The following is a 16,926-nucleotide window of genomic DNA, read 5'->3' on the forward strand; positions in this document are numbered from 1 at the left end:
TTTCACTCTCTGTCTGCATCTGTGCTCTTGCCCGACTAACTGTGAGCTTTTGTTGGTTTCGTTTTATTTTTTCTGTTTGTGGTTGAAACACAAACAATGAATATACTCGCACACACACTCACATGAATAACTGTATGAGTACGTGGAGTGGCAGCACTCGGAATGGGAGCCCAAAAAAAAAAGAAAAACGGAGCCGCAAACGGAACTGCAACAATGGCGTCGAGCATTTGCCAAAAGCGCTGGCTACAATTAGTTTAAAGCAAGGCAACGCACACACTTAAACACACAAACGACAGCAAACACACGCACACATTTACAGCTAGCAAGGTTGCATTTCATTTTGCATAAACCAACACTTTATCTGCGTATTAGTGTCCTGTCTGTGTTAGACAGCTTTATAAACCCCATGGCGAATACACTTTGACAGCATTGCGTATTCGCAGCTAAGCAACAGTTGAGCGTGTTTTTGATTATTCTACTTAATTTTTTTTTATTATTTAATTAGTTTATTTCATTTAGCTAGCACCTAACCCTTGTGACATAAAACTTTATCTTTTTTCAATAGCTCCATATAAAACTTGCAGTCGCACTGTTTCCAATCAAATATATGAGCAAGCAGTTAAAGACGCACTGCTTTATTTTAGCTTAAATTCACTGATATTAACTTACAACTATCCACAGGATCAATCGAAAATTGCATAATTTCACTATGATCGAGAGTAGTTAGTCAATGAAATTAAATTGTTTTTTCAACAATTAAAAAAGATTTAAAATACACATATCGTAATACTTGCATATTTATAATATGGCTCGGTCTTAACTGGTTCCGATAATAAGTTATCGATTCGCACACATGGTAATTAATAAATACAACTCTGCAAAAGCACGCCGCCGAACTCTACCTTTGATCTGATTTCATTTCGGAGTTCAATTTATTTCTAAACATGTCCTCGTCACAAAGAATAATGAACGTCGATGACGCAAACAGATTCAATGCATTGTACATTTCCCCAGTGCTGCAACGTATGATAAAAGATTTACTGGTCCCACATATTACCATGTTGGAGAAGATGGAGAATGCAACTGAATTGACAATGATACAGCGTACGGTGCCTCGACCAAGTTCAGATTGGTGGCCAATCTACAGTTTTAAAACCTATGCTTGTGATAAGGTTGACATAAGGGTAAGTTTGTCATTTGGCCAGAAGGAAGTCTTCATTTAATTCTTAAAACATTTTGAAATTTTGTTTTAAAGGGTGTCTTGGTGCTGACGCATAATTATATAAAAAGCATGCCACCGGAACTGAAGATGCTTAATGATACTTTCAAAGTGTTTGCCGACAATCAAATAAGTCGATATAATCTTGCAGAAAACGATATAGAAACATGTAATGCATATCATCTGGCCAACAAGATGTTCTCAGACATGTATGTCTTTGTAGTTTACTATATTAATCACCTGCAGCGGTTGCAAGAAAATCGTAGAAAGAAATTGATGAAGGCTTGCAGACCGAATAAGATTAAAGCTCGTATAGAACTATTGATCTACGACCAGTACATCTATAGCGAGCATCAAAAGGCTCTAAGGAGATTGAAGAGAGTAACGCAGAATGCCTGTTCTTTATTCGGCCTAGCAGAAAAGCTGTTCATCGAGTGAGAGAAATAGAGATGTGTCTCCTACATACAATACTCATTTTACGTTACTTTTTGCTTGATTATACGCTTGTATTTTATCCGACAACGTAAATACACACACACAGCAGCAAATTTCGATTCACAGGGCGATAATAAAGAGTCCGCCCCCAGAGTATTTCGAACATCTAGAAAAGCTTTTTATGTTTCAAAGTCAATATAGTGTGCCATGTACAGAGCACAGTTTTAGAACGGTAAGTACGGCCTCTCCACTCGGTGACATACTTGTGTTTGATGGAGAGCAGCGAAGGGAGCATTGCGGGGGCGTGGGGCAGGCGGGCAGGCAGTTAGTTGCTTCGAGCAGCAGTGCCATTCAGGCGGAAATGCAGCACCGAAACAGAGGCAACTGTCGGAGAAAAAGAGAGGAGGGAACTGTGGCTCTGTTAAAGGGCCTGAGGCAAAAACCTCGCATGTGAAGTGTGTCATCAGTTTAAGGTTTTTGTGGGCAGCACCAGAGCAGAGCACACACACATCACCCCACCCCCAACTACTACAGCACGCTTACCTCTTCAACTCCTCCCCTGCCTGCCCGTATTATCATAATAAACAAATGGGTTGTATGGTTGGTTGGCTTAACTTTTGGGTTGCACTCACATATGGCTGATACGAGACAGCGACAAGTCCCGCTTGCATTTGTGAGCACAAATCAGTGCTATTTATATTGTAGCCAGGTTGGGTATGAGACCAGAGAGAGGAAGAGGGAACGCAGAGAAAGTACAAGACAGAGAGAGTGTGCGTGGTGCTGCAGCTTGTCAGCATACTTGGCAACTGCAGTTACTGCTGCCTTGGTTTTGTATCCAATTTGCAAGAATAACCACTGAGCTCCACACGCACAACACAAAAGTTCAGCTGGCACATATTAGGAGCAACACCAATATTCTCTTATCTGCGACTTGCAGCGTACGCAGCGGCAAATCGACAATGCAACTTGCAGCATCCTTGCAGCTCTGGCGTTGTCAATGCAACAAGTTCCAGGCACAAACTTTGTTGTGCCTATCATGCTGTCAAACCGCAGAAGTCATCGCATCATTTTGCAAAAGTTCGCGCTATCTTACGCCATCGACAGCGACACCGAGTGGGCGGGGCAGGCAGTCCTATATGCGCGGGTGGGCAGCCCCGAAGGCATGTCAGACAAAAGACGTAAAAGAAGCGCGTTAGGTTCGTTCGTTCGTGCAGGCAGAATAAATATATAATGGTCTAATGCTTGCTGCTGGGGCGTACCCAAGTTCGACTTCTAGGTGGCTGGGGCTTTAATAAAATATTATCATAAACGTAACGCAAGATAGTTTTTCATATGTTTATTCAGAAATATATGAGCGTGCGAGTGTGTGCGAAAGTTTTGTGCTTCTGTTTACTTCGCATCGGCACAGCGGACGGCAACTCTGGCAAAACTGCCAACTCTTTACATTTATGTGTTCTCTCGCTCGGCTAACGTTGTTATTTTCCCCCTCGCACGCACACACACACACATATTCGCATTTTGATACTTTCATTATTTATTGCCAGCTGCGGGAGTAGTCAGCGAATGCGACTACATTCATAAATATATGACTAGCAATGCCGCAGCAAATCTAATGGAATGTGTTTTCTTGAGTTTTTTATTGCCCAGCTGAGAGTGTGGATTGTGCGAGATGCCTCCCCCTCTCTTCCACACTGCGTTACATATAATAATGTTAGCACACTTTGGCCACGGATATACGACGTTGAACAACAGCTAAGGATTTCATTTCAAATCCAAATACATAGTTAGTAACTGCAGTGCTACATTTGTTTAGGTCAAAGCTTGGCTGGCTTGTCTAGCCGGATTATTATCTATTACTACCTCACTAAGCAATAAGTATTCGTAATCCTCATCGCAGTATCTGTTCACATGTGCATGGGTACGAGCTCAAGGACATGTTTCGAGTGCCATGACCCACCACCATTCGAACTCCTCGTAACTCGCTGTCGTTAATATTCCCGTCGAGTCATGCCATTACTGTTGGACAGGAGATGAACGCAATTAACTCTATATTTAGCTTCATTTCATATAATATTCAAATTGGACCGAGAGAGCTAAATCGATTATTCGACGCACACGTCAGCAGCGAGTAATCGATGTTATCGAAAGTTGACACACAAGAAAATCACAAAGAAAATATTACAAATTAAATATTTACTTCAATCATTCTTTTACGTACTACTTGTAATAATAAAAATAATTTAGGTTCATATTTTATTGGTTTTATATTCAGTGAATAGTGAGCAACAAAATTATATATAAATAGAAATATTGATTGTGACGGCATCAATTTATTTAATTAAAAATTCGATTTACTTTTTTAGCTAATTTCAATTATTAAAAAAAAATGAGAAATGACATGCGGGAATTCAGACATAAAATTAAACATGAAACTATGTGGGGTCATAAATGAATATCAACACTTTTACTAGATTTTTATGTTTATTATAATTGTTGCTAAGCATTAACTTCTATAGTACAATTAGATGTTTATGACAGCAAAGGTTATTAGCAAATTGTGTGGCAATCATTAAGTAAAGTAGCAAATATATCGACGATGGCGATACTGTACAGGTAGGCCATTCAATTAAGAGTATGTGCTCACATTTAGTAGGCCATTCTGTCCTGCATAAATTCACACGGTTAATAACAACCAATAAGCGTCGTAGGAGTTGTCAGCCTGTCTAATTCAATGTGTCGGCTGGTGAAGAGGGAGAACGAGGACGCGTGGCTAGAGTTAAACGCGTTTACAATAATTGCCTTTTGGCGAAATTCACTTTCGGATAATTGGGCACTAATCAATGTGAATAGGCCCGAGTGCTACCATAATAATAGTAGAGTCGTAGCAGTAGCAGTATTGTAGTAGCGTGGTTGGCATTGTTGTTAATGTTGTTGGTACAAAACCACAGAGCTTAACCACACAGCGCGGCCACACACACACACAACATAGACACACAAACGGAGTCACTCCCATTTGCACTCAGTCAATAGTTAACTGGTAACTGGCGTAAGTCCAAGTAACCGCCTCAATATAATACAACAACAAATTGCCTGTCAATCTACGTGTAACTTTTATAAATTTCCAGCAGTGGGATCTGCACGCTAATTCCCCTTCCATCCCCGTTCACAGCCCCTTCCACGCCCACAGACGCCTTGCGGCGCGTCCGCATCGAGTTTCAGCCATAATTAACAGCGGCCGTGGCAACTGTGTGAAAACTAGGGAGCAACAACAACAAGGACAACATCAACGCGAAGCCTTTGTAATGTTAGCTACTGCTAATGAACTCGCTCGCCTGTTGGCGTGCCAAAAGGTGAGCAGCGACGACTGAGAGACAAGCGGAGTGGGAGAGCCGAGGAGAGGTTAAAAGAAGGCGACAGCGGCAGGCAGCATGCAGAAATGACTTTATTAACAGCCGCGTCGCCTGAAGTCGCCTCGTGACGTTAGTACTCGGGCTTTTATTTAGATTTTTATTGCTAAACTTTGTTACTTTTTTTTTGTGTTTTTTTTTTGCCACTTTGCCACACATTCGTCTGGCGGCAAGGTGTATCGAAGTCAGCCCGTTAACGACAACTGCGACTCGGAACGTCCTTCTCATGCGACACTTTGAATGTTTTAAATGGTTTTTTATTGCCTGTCCAAACCCGCCCAGTTTGGTTCACGTTGCTGTTGTGGTTGCCTGTGTCGCTGCTACTGCATTAAATTAGTTTAATCACTATGCAGAGCTCACAGCGGGGCTCACAGCAGAGCTAGAGCCAGAGCCAGGCTGTGGCCATAAGTAAGCGTAAACAATGTCAAAGCAGTGCAGACATTAGGTAGTTGGGTTGACGCCGCGACATCTCCGCCCCCGCCCACCACGTCTGGTGTCAATAGAAACATTAACGGGGCGTGCTGGCAAAATTAGCACAACAATTATGCAGATATTAGCAGACATTGCGACGACGTTGCAAAGGTGTAAATAAACCAGGGCGTTGCTAGCAAACAAATAGAAAGAACCACTTAAAACTGCTTTCAATGCGAAAAGAACTAATTTAAAATTTAAGAAAGAGAAATAGTAGGGAGATAGAAGTCTCAAATGTGCGGTTATTAAAATACCACTTGAGCATGGTTAAACAAACAGCTTTTGTGGGTATAACAAGAGGCCACCTGTTAATCAGCAACACACACAAACAACAAACAAACATAGATACTAATCCAACACCGTAAAAGCAGTTGAAAGGTCACATTACGCATACGCCACGAGCACACTTTTAACCCTTGGCACATTTGCGAGTAGTTCACAGTAGACAGACAACCAAACCCGTGTCACGTTTGTCGATTTATCTTTGTTGTCAAAGAGACATGAGAAGGGGGGGATAAACAAAGCGCGTCTAATGTCTTCTGATAATTACAATGGTTTTTAATTCATACTTTTCACACACGCAGTGCTGAGCATTTTACCGGTCACCACCTGGTCACAAGCCTTTAACTCATATGAGTAGAGAGCGAATGGAATGAATGGTGACACGGGAACGTGGCAACAAAATGGTTGCCTCAAATGGTCGGCTGTCATGAAACATTTGTCACAATAAACTTTATTTGCCTTCGTGTAGTGTAGGAATTTTTGTGTCGTATACTTATTTTATTTGCTCAACGCTCAACACTCGCTGCGTATTTGAAAGCAGTCTCGACTTGTTTGTGGCTTGTTGAATGTTTTTTTTGTTGGTCGTTTCAGTTTCAGTTCAAGCTTGTTATGCGTGTTGGGGGCGCATAAAGAGCGATCCCCGGCTCCACTCACAACAGTGACATTAGTTTGCATTTCGAGCAGTCGAGCAGAGGAAGTGAAGCATTTAGCATTACACATTACAAATTACACAGTTTAACTACATAGTCATATATAACTGGAGCGACCGAGACTCCGACTGACAAACTCATAAAGCACACAGTCCGCAGTCCGGCCACGTGTTGACTGAGCGCACATTATATGTATATGCCATACTATAAAGGTCGTAATCATAATTAATTGGTAAGGTATGTAGTTTTTAATTAAAATGAAATGCCATTTCTGGAAAAGTTGAAAGGCACTCAGAACTCAAAACTTGTTGCTTGAATGAACAAAGGAGCTAGAGCACATTTGGACAGTTGAACATTAGTTACCTGTATCCTGGCTGCCACGCGTTCGCCATTGAAACGTTGCGGTATAAACCAGCCCTTCGTCGAGCCCGTCACAAGGACAATGCCGAGCAGGAAGAATAGAATCAGTGCGGTTATCACGAGTTTCGCGCGCGTTGAAATGACCATTGCCATGTTTTTAGATTTATTTTTTTTTGAATTTATACAGACATACACAAAAACACACACGGACACTCAAACACTCCCGAATCGTGGACAAATTGGTAACACTTTAACACTTACGGCGACGATTTCAAACGCGACACGAGAATTGCCTGGAAAAAGAAGCAGATGCGTGAATTGGAATATTAATTGGATGCTTTTGTAGTTGTTGTTTGGTTACGTTACACACTCGTACATGGATTTGGAGTTGGCGCTGGAGTCAGAGTTGGCCCCACACAACAAATGGTTTCAATGTATTTGACCCTTGGGCACTTAGATTCGGCTGTTGCCTTGCGTTGGCCCAAGTCTGCCTTCTCTCTACCTACAGCCTGCTGCCTGCTGCCTAATGGCTTTTGTGGCACGTATTAACCTTAGCAAGCGTTTTTGTGCTTTCACACGCCTCTCAAATGCCCACAACCTCAGTCTCTTCTCAGTTACACAGACCCAACACACACTCAGACTCAGCCTCATACGCTCACACGGTTGCCGGCACTTCCGCCGAACGCTACAAATGTAACACGTTTTATTTAATTTTTTTCCTTTTCTCGTTTTTTTTTTTGCTTTTGCGTTGAGCCTTCTTTGGCTGCCCCACCGCTTGTCAGCATTTTCTCACCGATTTGCGCCGCAAAGGAGCGGCTGAAAAATAAAAGCTACCACAGGAGCCAGCAAAAAAAAAAAAAAAAGAAACCAACACACACACAACACAGAAAACAAGAAAATGGTCGGGGGAAAAAAAGAAGAAAACTTTATGAAAAGTTAAGCTGCCAACAAGTTTATTTGCGAAAATATTGAATTATAGCAACGTCATGGCAAAACGGCGAAAGCAAGAACAAATAAACGGAACGGAACTTGGCAAAAAAAAGCAAACTGAAAATAAAGAGAGGTAGGTGGCAGAGTGTTTGGCGGGAGGGAGAGGCCTTAAAATGCGTTGCCTAGATTTGGCCACATGCTCAAGATGTCTCGGCTTTTATTTAGAGCGCATAAAGGCATAAGCCGAATGCCTGCGGTGGGCCATGGGGATGCGGTTGCGAGCTGTAGCGGGCGTGTCCTTGAGCGCACCGAAAATGAAATAAAAAACGAGCCACAACTTTTCAACCTACATAATTGCGGTAAAAGTTGGCGCACAACACACACACACATAAAAATATCCTTTAACACACTCACACACACATAGGCCCAAGCACGCATCACACACAAGCAGTTTAGCAAGAGGTTCGCCGCGCACAAAAGTATGCTACAGTCAGCGCATAATTACGATAATCGTGTCTGTCTCCCAAAAGCAACAGCAGCAGCAGCAGCAGCAATGGCAACAAAAGCGTCGGCAGCGTCCAAACAAACGCCGCTCACCTGACACTCCATGCCAGCCAAGTCGAGACACCACACAGCCTCGCAAATGGCAGCCAGTTATTGAGTCAACGGTTGACTCAGTGGTGTAAAACAAACTTTTGTGGGCCCAAAAAAGAAAAAGAAGAAAACCCAGCCAAAAGCAACTTTTTTATGCGCTGCCGTTCTCGTTGCCTTTTCCTTAGCCTTAGCCTTAGCCTTAGCCTTAGTGGCATTCTTCACGCAGCATTAAAATTCTACGGCTGCAGCCCCAGCACTTGGAGTCGCAGTCAAAGTCGATGTCGGTGTCGGAGCCGGAGTCGCCCAGTCGCAGCTTAAGCTTAAAGTTTGGCATGGCTCAAGTTTCCTAATGAAATTACCTACTTGGACGTTTTTCGACTGCGTTTTTGGCCGCGTAATGAAAAGGGGCAAAAAACTTGTGGCACAAACAAAACACAAAAACAATGAAAAAAAGTAAAAGCTGCCATGCCCTGTACGATAAGGAATTTCATATCTTCTTCCAAATTAAGTACGCCAAAATGAGTAATGACTTTTGAAGTTGTCATGGGTAACCGAAAACTGAACCGTTGAATGCAGAAATTTAACCAAAAATATTGCTTAATGCTGCTCCACTCCATGACCCTTTGTTTGCTCAGCTAGCTGCCCCCCAAATGCGTTAGCGCCTAATGAAGATAATGGGGCAACATGTATAAAAGGACTAACCTAACTCACACACAACAAAATAAACACGGCACACATGTGTCAGGAAGGCAGGCAGGCAAGAAAGCAGTCAGGAGAATGTTTTATGTCTATTCATCGCCATCGTGGGGATCTTTTCCACATTTTGACATGTTATTTTTAATAAGCATCGTTTTGCACACAAATTTCCGCTTTAGATAATTTCATTTGGCATGTTTTTGTGTAGCAAGTAACAATGACTAACTGATGTTATACCTGAGCAGGGAGCTAAGCATGTGTCACACACTCGCATATATTCGTATGCATCCCTAATAAGAAGCGAGCACAATAAAATGTCACCAGAAGCAATGTTTAACCCCCGGCCACAGACGTGTCCAAGTTTGATCGATAGTAGCTCCTTTGACTCCTCTTTGACAATTTTACCATGCCTCACATATGCCAGCGGGGTGTGAGTGTGTGTGTGTGTATGTGGGTGTGGGCGTCGGTGTGTGTGCGAGAGGGCGTTTCAACGGTTGGTCACATAAAGCGCTGGTTAAATTAATAAGAAGCCAAGAAGCCAGTCGAGAGCGCATTTCCCTGGCTATATAACAAGTGGGCGAGCTGGGCGTTAACCGCTTCACTAACGTCGGTTAATTAAAGTCCAACATTTGCATAATTTATGTTTATTGGTGCCCCAACAACAGTGGAAGTGGTGGCAGTTGCCAGTGTCCCTGTTTAAGGCCGCAATCGGGCATCTATAAAATCATAAAATGCATGTATTTTACCCGCACTCAATTTTTGTGATTTCTGTACAAACAGCAGAATTTTTTTGTTTCGTGCCTTGCAGATTTTTATAAGAAATTTGATCGTAAAATCAGCATTGTATATAAATTTAACGACTTGCATTCTCATCAGTAATAAAAATATGCGCAGAAGCACATAAAACTATGCATAAGTATGTCATCGTAGAATAAAGCAAAGCTAATGGGAGTCATTTTATCAAATATATGTATGTAAATGCGAGCAGTGACATTTAGTAAACTTTAATTTTGTTTTAGTTTATGGAACTTTGATTATTCAGCTTTAAACATTGCATAGGCATTAAAAGATGATTATAACTATTTACATAAAGAGAAATCAATTCAGCTTATCAATTTAATTACAGCTCTGCTTGATTCAAATAATAATCTAATGCAAATTTAATTGACATTTTACATTTACGGTTAATCCTCTAACTTCGCATTCTCTGCATCAAAAGAAAATAATATATCAAATACAAAATGTGTTGAATTAATTTGAATGACAATCAATAGCATTCAATCAAATATTTTCGTATATTTATTCTTTTTCAGTTCAACAATTACAATAAGGAATAATAATAATAAACACCTGCTGACATCTAAATTCCCGACTAACCACATTCCCAATTAGATAAAACAACTATTTGTCAAAGGTTTGCAGCATTCACTTGGGTTAATTATAGCCGCAAATTGTACATTTGTAAGGGAATGGAGACCCACATTTAAGTAATTATATTTGTAGACAATGGCTTAGTAAAAACTAATTTCAAACACAATCGCGGTAAGAACAAAGCAGAAAACCAGCACGAACAACACGAGGGACAACAGGGCGGGTACGTAGTATGCATGAATATATGCATGTATGTATATGTAAATAAACATTTTAAATTGAATTTTAAATTGTGTCAACATAATGGGTCAAAATATTGTATTATGATGCCAAATTGATAAATTTGCAAATCAAAATTACATATTATGGAAAATAAAGCCTATTTTGAGGGTGGCATGTAAGTCAATAGTGTAAACAACACACGCACGACGCAACAGAGTTGAGTCTAGTTATGATATTTAATACACACACAGCTAAAGACAAGCACTCTCACACACACACACATACACACGCTGGCAACATTCAGCCAGGGAAATTTATGACTATTTATGCTTGTTGGCAGTCTTCAACGCAACTGAACTAAGCCTCGCACAGGAGCCACAATGCATAAACTATTTAAAGCCCTGGGAATTTCGATCAAACGTATATTGTTCTTGTCTGTGCTACTGTTATTGTTGCTTTTTGGCATTCACATTCGTATTCGTATTGTCGATTGCCATATGCGTAATACTATTTAATTAAATGCACGCACTGACTGCACAGCAAAAGCCGAACGTCGAGCACGGATGGCTTAAAACTTCAAATTTTACCATTTAATGAAGAGAGAGAACGGGAGCAAACTCTAATAATTATTAATCAATTTTTAATGGTATATCTCAGTTTATCCTAGAAACGAGACTTCACGTCAGATGACATCAATACCATTTCTGACTTGGCCTGGCTTTTGTTTTCTTGGGGAAACTGTTAACCTTTTATCTGTAGCTAGAGGTCAGAATAAGTATGTCTTTTGTACGAATGCAGACATTAAAAAGGCCTTTTATTTAATAAATAAAGCGTATATTCGTTTGCCTGGCGGCAAAATGGTAACGTAAACGTTAACGCTAAAGACAAAAGACGACGGGCGAGCCAGCGAGCGAGCTCACAAAAATATACTCGTATTCGTATACACAATATTACACATACGCCCCGTGCTGCTTTAATATGCATATGCATGGCTGAGTGTTCTATATATGTGAGAGCTGAATTGAGCAGAGCAGAACAGAGCTGAGCTGAGCTGAGCGATGTGACCGTCTGTGTAGCTCTGCTTTAATGAGTTTGCCTTTGATTTGGGGCAACGCGAGCACAACGCACAACCAATCCATAAAGCCATCTCCTTCCGCCATACACACACACACACACACACACACACACACACATTTCCCCGCACACCCTCTGGTCGTGGCTTTGTCTATGACGCCTCCCGCCTAGCTTGTCATAATTTATGCGCAGCCCATGCTCAATTTGATAGGCGACAGCCTGCGACATGCAAACCATTTGTGTGTGGCCCATTGTACGATAGAACTCTTTACTCCAGCCGAGTGTTAACTCTACACAGACACAAGTATATAAATACATATATATATATAAATCTATATAGTATTTATATATATGTGCTGTGTGTATGTACATAATAAATATATTTACCTTTAGAGTTGTTGACGTCGCTTAAAGTCACTTGATTGTTGCGATTAACTACGATATTTGCGATATGCACGTTAAACGTATATGCTTTGGGCTTCGAAAATATTGAATATGTTGACAAAAATCACAGATAATTTAATTACAAATAGTTTGCGTTATTTATGCACTTTTACCGAGTATGAATTGTGTGTATTGTTTGATGCCGTTTAAGTTATTCACTTTTTTTCATGCCCATTTGTAATTACAAATGACAGCGCTTGTTATTTGATTTATAAAATACTACAACAACAATAGCAACAGCAATAACGACAACAGAAAAAAAAACGTTGCGACTTTGCTCTTGTTGGTTGCTGGTTTTGTGTGGCTCTTTGGATATTTGTTGTTTCCGTTGTGTGTGCTCAACAGTTTGTGGCAACTGAAGCAGAGTCCAAGCGAGCGAGGCCAGGTCGTTTGTTAACTGGACAGCCGATAGCCCGCTGAGCGTAATTAATTTTCTCGTTCACACCACATGCATTTTGGCTTGTGCAATTGATTGATTTTCATGGAACATATTCTCACTGGCAGTAGTCACATTTAAATTCTTCATCTTTAATTTTGCAAAGCATACCGACACGAGAGTTTTTGCATTTGCCACCGACGACGACAACGAAATTGTAGACTTGCGGCTTTTGAACACACGGAATACACAACAAAAGTTGCCTTGCAACTATAGTACAACAATAATAATAGTAACAACAATAACAACTAGAAGAACTGCAACAGGAAAACCGCGCGAGCCTGCCAAACTAATTGTAAATATTTGCACGGCAAGCAAAACAAATTTGTTCTCTCCTCGCCTTTTTTTAATGTTCTTTTTTCTTCTGCTGCGTCGCGTTTTATTTACCGCGAGGCGAGATATGTTTTTGTAATTTGCAGGCTATAGGTAATACTCGACTATTACCATTTATTAATTTTGCACAGAAATCAGGCCTAGGCGCTTAGTCCGCAGCCACACGCGATATGCACAAAAGGACACGCGCAACAATCAGCGGCACGAATGTTGCTTTGATATGTGTGTGAGAGGGCGAGTGTATTTGATATGATCTCGATGAGCACTCTTATTGCAATTCCAACTACAACTTGAATCGTAAATGTAAGGTAAGAAACACTAGCTAAGTGAACGGTGGCATTTTCAAACGCTTGCGCCGTCTTTCCTTCATTTTTGGTCGCATAATTGAATTTTAATTGACTGAACTTTGTTTTGTTTTGGCTCTTTATTCGGTTTTGTGGGAATGGAGGCTCCTTTCATGGGTTCACGTAACACGTTTTGCTGGTCCGCTGGCTCACTTGGACATTATGCAAACATATTTGATTTAGGCATAAATCACTTTCGTTTTTTGCGGCTAAACTTGCACAATGGCTTCATTTGCGCCTGGATCACACATAGCCGCCGCTGCTGCCGCCGTAGCCGTGCCACACACAATCACAAACGCTCTTACACGAGACACGAGACGAGGTTGCGGACGCAGGACGAGAACGAGAACAAGAACGACCGAATGAAGCAAACCGAGTCAGAGCGCGACTTCAGCGTGCTGTGGCAGTGGCAGTGGCAGAAATACAAAAACAAGCAGCCGTTCGCACATGTTAACTGTTTGCGGCACCGAACGCGACTGAAAGGTAAACGCACTCGTCTCGGCTAGGCCCAATGTGTGTGAAGCAAATCACAGCAACATGGCGCACACCAGCACAAACACACACGCACACCGACAACCAGGACACTGAGTCGTGCCTCAGACAACATAAATGCGCTCGTGGCAGCCACAACTTCGTATGCTCTAGCGCTGAATAACTGAACAGCGTAACAGAGAGAGTGCGCTTCGAGTGAAACTCAGGCAGTCGCGACGTATACGTAATCCGAGTGAGAGCTCTTTCTGCCGGTGGTGTTCCACTCTGATTTGAGCATCGACTCGAATTGACACTCATGAGTTGAGTCACCTTAAATGTTTGCCCGCTACGTGGTAATTTGGCGCCCTATAAGGGTGTTGTGGTGAATTTCTCAGCACTTGGCTGTGAGTTGAGAAGCTTAGCAGCTGCGATTTCAACACAACAACCGTTGGTGGTGGAATTTTTCAAATGGCAAATGGTTCAAGCAGGCCACTTGGAACAATTGAACGCACCGCCGTCGAGTTCCATTACAACTCATTGCCCAACGAAAAATTAAGTACTTGCACGTCAGACATGTGGTCTTGCCTTTTGATGTGCCGCCCACCCCCAAGCAACATAAGTACAAAAAATTTCGAAATTTTAAGAATATAAATTCAAAATATTCCAGTCTTTAAGTAGAGTCAAATGTGCTGCCGCTTCAGATGTTACAATAATTATTTAATGCATTATTTTAAAACAGCATCAAATTGGCCGCCGTAAGAACTTACCTCGAAATTTCCTCCCAGTTGCGAGCCAGCTTGCGCAATGTAAAGCACCGACGATGAGGCAAAGCTCAATTCAAAGGGATCTCTCACTATGGCCGTCGTATTAACGGCCTTGCAGTCATAGAAGAACACAACATTGTCGCTGAACACCTGAAATGCAATCGAGTTCCATTTGTCCGGCACATGGGCAATCGGATAGCTGGCAATCTTAACATTGTCATTTTGGTCGGGCTGTGCATAGAATAGCGTCACATTGTAGCTGTTCTTAATAACCGGCGATAGGTGCACACCCAACTGCACCACTTTGTCGTCCATAGATCTCAGCACACTGAACAGATAGCCACCTTTTAGAGAGCTCAGCTTATAGGTGTTTTGTATGGCAAAATCTGCTAGCTTTTGGGGTAACAGCACTTTGGAGTATGATTTCACATCGGCTGTGGAAAAAAAAATTGAACGCGGGAAACCCATCTTCGCCCTCGCCGAACTTTATACTCGGGTAGTGCTCGTCGGTTATGATATCCGTCAGTCGATGTTCACCGAATTTATCCGCTGCACAAATAAAAGAAGAAATTGTTTTTAAGTATTTTAAAGCGAATGTAATGCCTTGTGCAATAACACCTAAGAGGAATACTCATTGTGCTTGCATCTTCCAAGTATGCAATGCTTTTTGTACATTTTTTGCATTATTAGTGGCAGCTTAAAAGTATGCAATGTTTTTTATTCTAACTTACTTTCATTGCTATCATCCAATTCTGGTTCCAATGCGCCCAGCACTGCAATTAGATGCGGCACAGCCAGCCAAAGCACAAGCAGCAGCGATCGCATTTTTATAATCACAAAACCTACAAAAGACGTAAAGAAAAAAAAAATTGTCAGAAGTTTAATAAGAAATATTTATATATAGTTGCTTATGATAATTAGAAATAAAATTATTCATTGTTTACTAACTTTGCCCAAACTAACTAAAGTCCAAAATCTCCCTTTTGGATATAGCATGATAATAGGTCGAAATTGTAGTTACACCTGTAACTAGAAGTAACCACAGAAGATTTATCTACCACAAACAATAAGTTGGTAATATAAGACTCTTAACTCTGTTAAATTAGTCCCACGTGCTTGCCACATGCTGAGCCAGTTGCTTGCGGCCACCTGCAAAACTGTAAACTGCAGTTGTAAGCAATTACATATGAATTGTGGGCAAGAAACCTCAAATCCCATATTCGTTGTCCTGCCTTCCTCCTCCTCATGATGACCACAGGCTCTGCAGGCTTGAAGCCACACAATATTAGTTCGGGGTTGCTTTATAAATTATGTAATGCAAAAATGAAAACAACGTGATGCGTCACCTTCGCCAGACAATAGCACTACAAACACGTCAAGCCTATGCCGAGATTAATGACAATACAAAGTGGTGCTGATCGCTGAATCTTGAGATTTCATTTATGCCAGCCAGCTGGAGTTAGTGGTGGAGAGATAAGCGAACGAGTGGCTCGACCACACCCATAAAGCTGATTTGTTTGCGTCGTTGCCTTTGTCGAGAGGTCATGAAAATGTATAGTAATGTCAGGGATCATGCAACAAAATGCCCATAAACAATAAACAACAACAAGTTTTGTCAACTTAACAGCCAAATAAAATGATACTTAATGAGCCCTCCCTCAACATGCACCCAATAAATCATTATAGGGTTGGGCTCCATGCGGTAATTACACATTAGCACAGCAGCAGCAGATGCCATTTAAACTCGAATTGTCAACACACTCCAAATTTTGCGTTTGCCGTTTACTAATTCCGGGCCACATGGACCCAATGTAACACAATTAATGCGTGATATTTCACAGACACTTCGAAACTATCAAACTAATACTCATGCGTATGTGTGTTGGGTGATGTTTGACCTAAAATTGTCTCTGGACAAAAGGCAAACAATTAATATTTATAAGGCAACTTTTGGTTGTGAGTAGTTCACGCAACGAAAACACGAGTTCTTACACAAAAGAGTGAGACACTTTCACATCCAAATGCAAATGACTATCAATTGTCAGCATTAAGTAAAAGTGTTTTATTCTATTAATTAAGCACACATTTGTTGAACACATTTTGATGATACGCACTGTGGAATGCCTCGGGCAATAACCCAATTAAGAAGTGTTGAAAGACTTAACAAAGATCTCAAATAGCAAATTGACAAATAACTTTGATGAACATTGAGATGAATTGTCAAAATATACATGCTGTACACTAAACACTTTCATGATTCTGAGAATCGAGAATAATAAATTCGATTTCGATAACTGACAAAGAATAGTAATAATCTTTGACAAAGGGTTTGACAATTTTTGAGACATCGAGTTGGATTATTCTTTTAATGAGGCAACATTTATGCAATGCACACAGAATACTTTGGCCGCCCACGCACGCAT

The 16,926-nt window shown here is 41.2% G+C and overlaps 2 protein-coding genes across 2 annotated transcripts in view; one reads left to right on the forward strand and one right to left on the reverse strand.

Annotated features, from left to right (window-relative positions):
* The window catches only part of LOC132788948 (collagen alpha-1(XVIII) chain), a 56,419-nt gene that overhangs the window by 26,452 nt on the left and 13,041 nt on the right, over window positions 1–16,926 (reverse strand). The window contains 3 exon segments of the mRNA XM_060796642.1: window positions 14,507–14,950; window positions 14,952–15,052; window positions 15,235–15,345. Coding sequence (XP_060652625.1) covers window positions 14,507–14,950; window positions 14,952–15,052; window positions 15,235–15,328 — 639 coding nt within the window. The 5' untranslated portion in view covers window positions 15,329–15,345.
* LOC132788949 (uncharacterized) lies at window positions 872–1,812 on the forward strand. Its single transcript, XM_060796643.1, has 2 exons — window positions 872–1,184; window positions 1,256–1,812. Exons 1-2 carry the CDS (start codon window positions 945–947, stop codon window positions 1,655–1,657), a joined length of 642 nt encoding a protein of 213 aa, XP_060652626.1. The 5' UTR covers window positions 872–944; the 3' UTR covers window positions 1,658–1,812.

This window comes from Drosophila nasuta, chromosome 3, assembly GCF_023558535.2.
Source record: "Drosophila nasuta strain 15112-1781.00 chromosome 3, ASM2355853v1, whole genome shotgun sequence".
Lineage (NCBI taxonomy): Eukaryota > Metazoa > Arthropoda > Insecta > Diptera > Drosophilidae > Drosophila > Drosophila nasuta.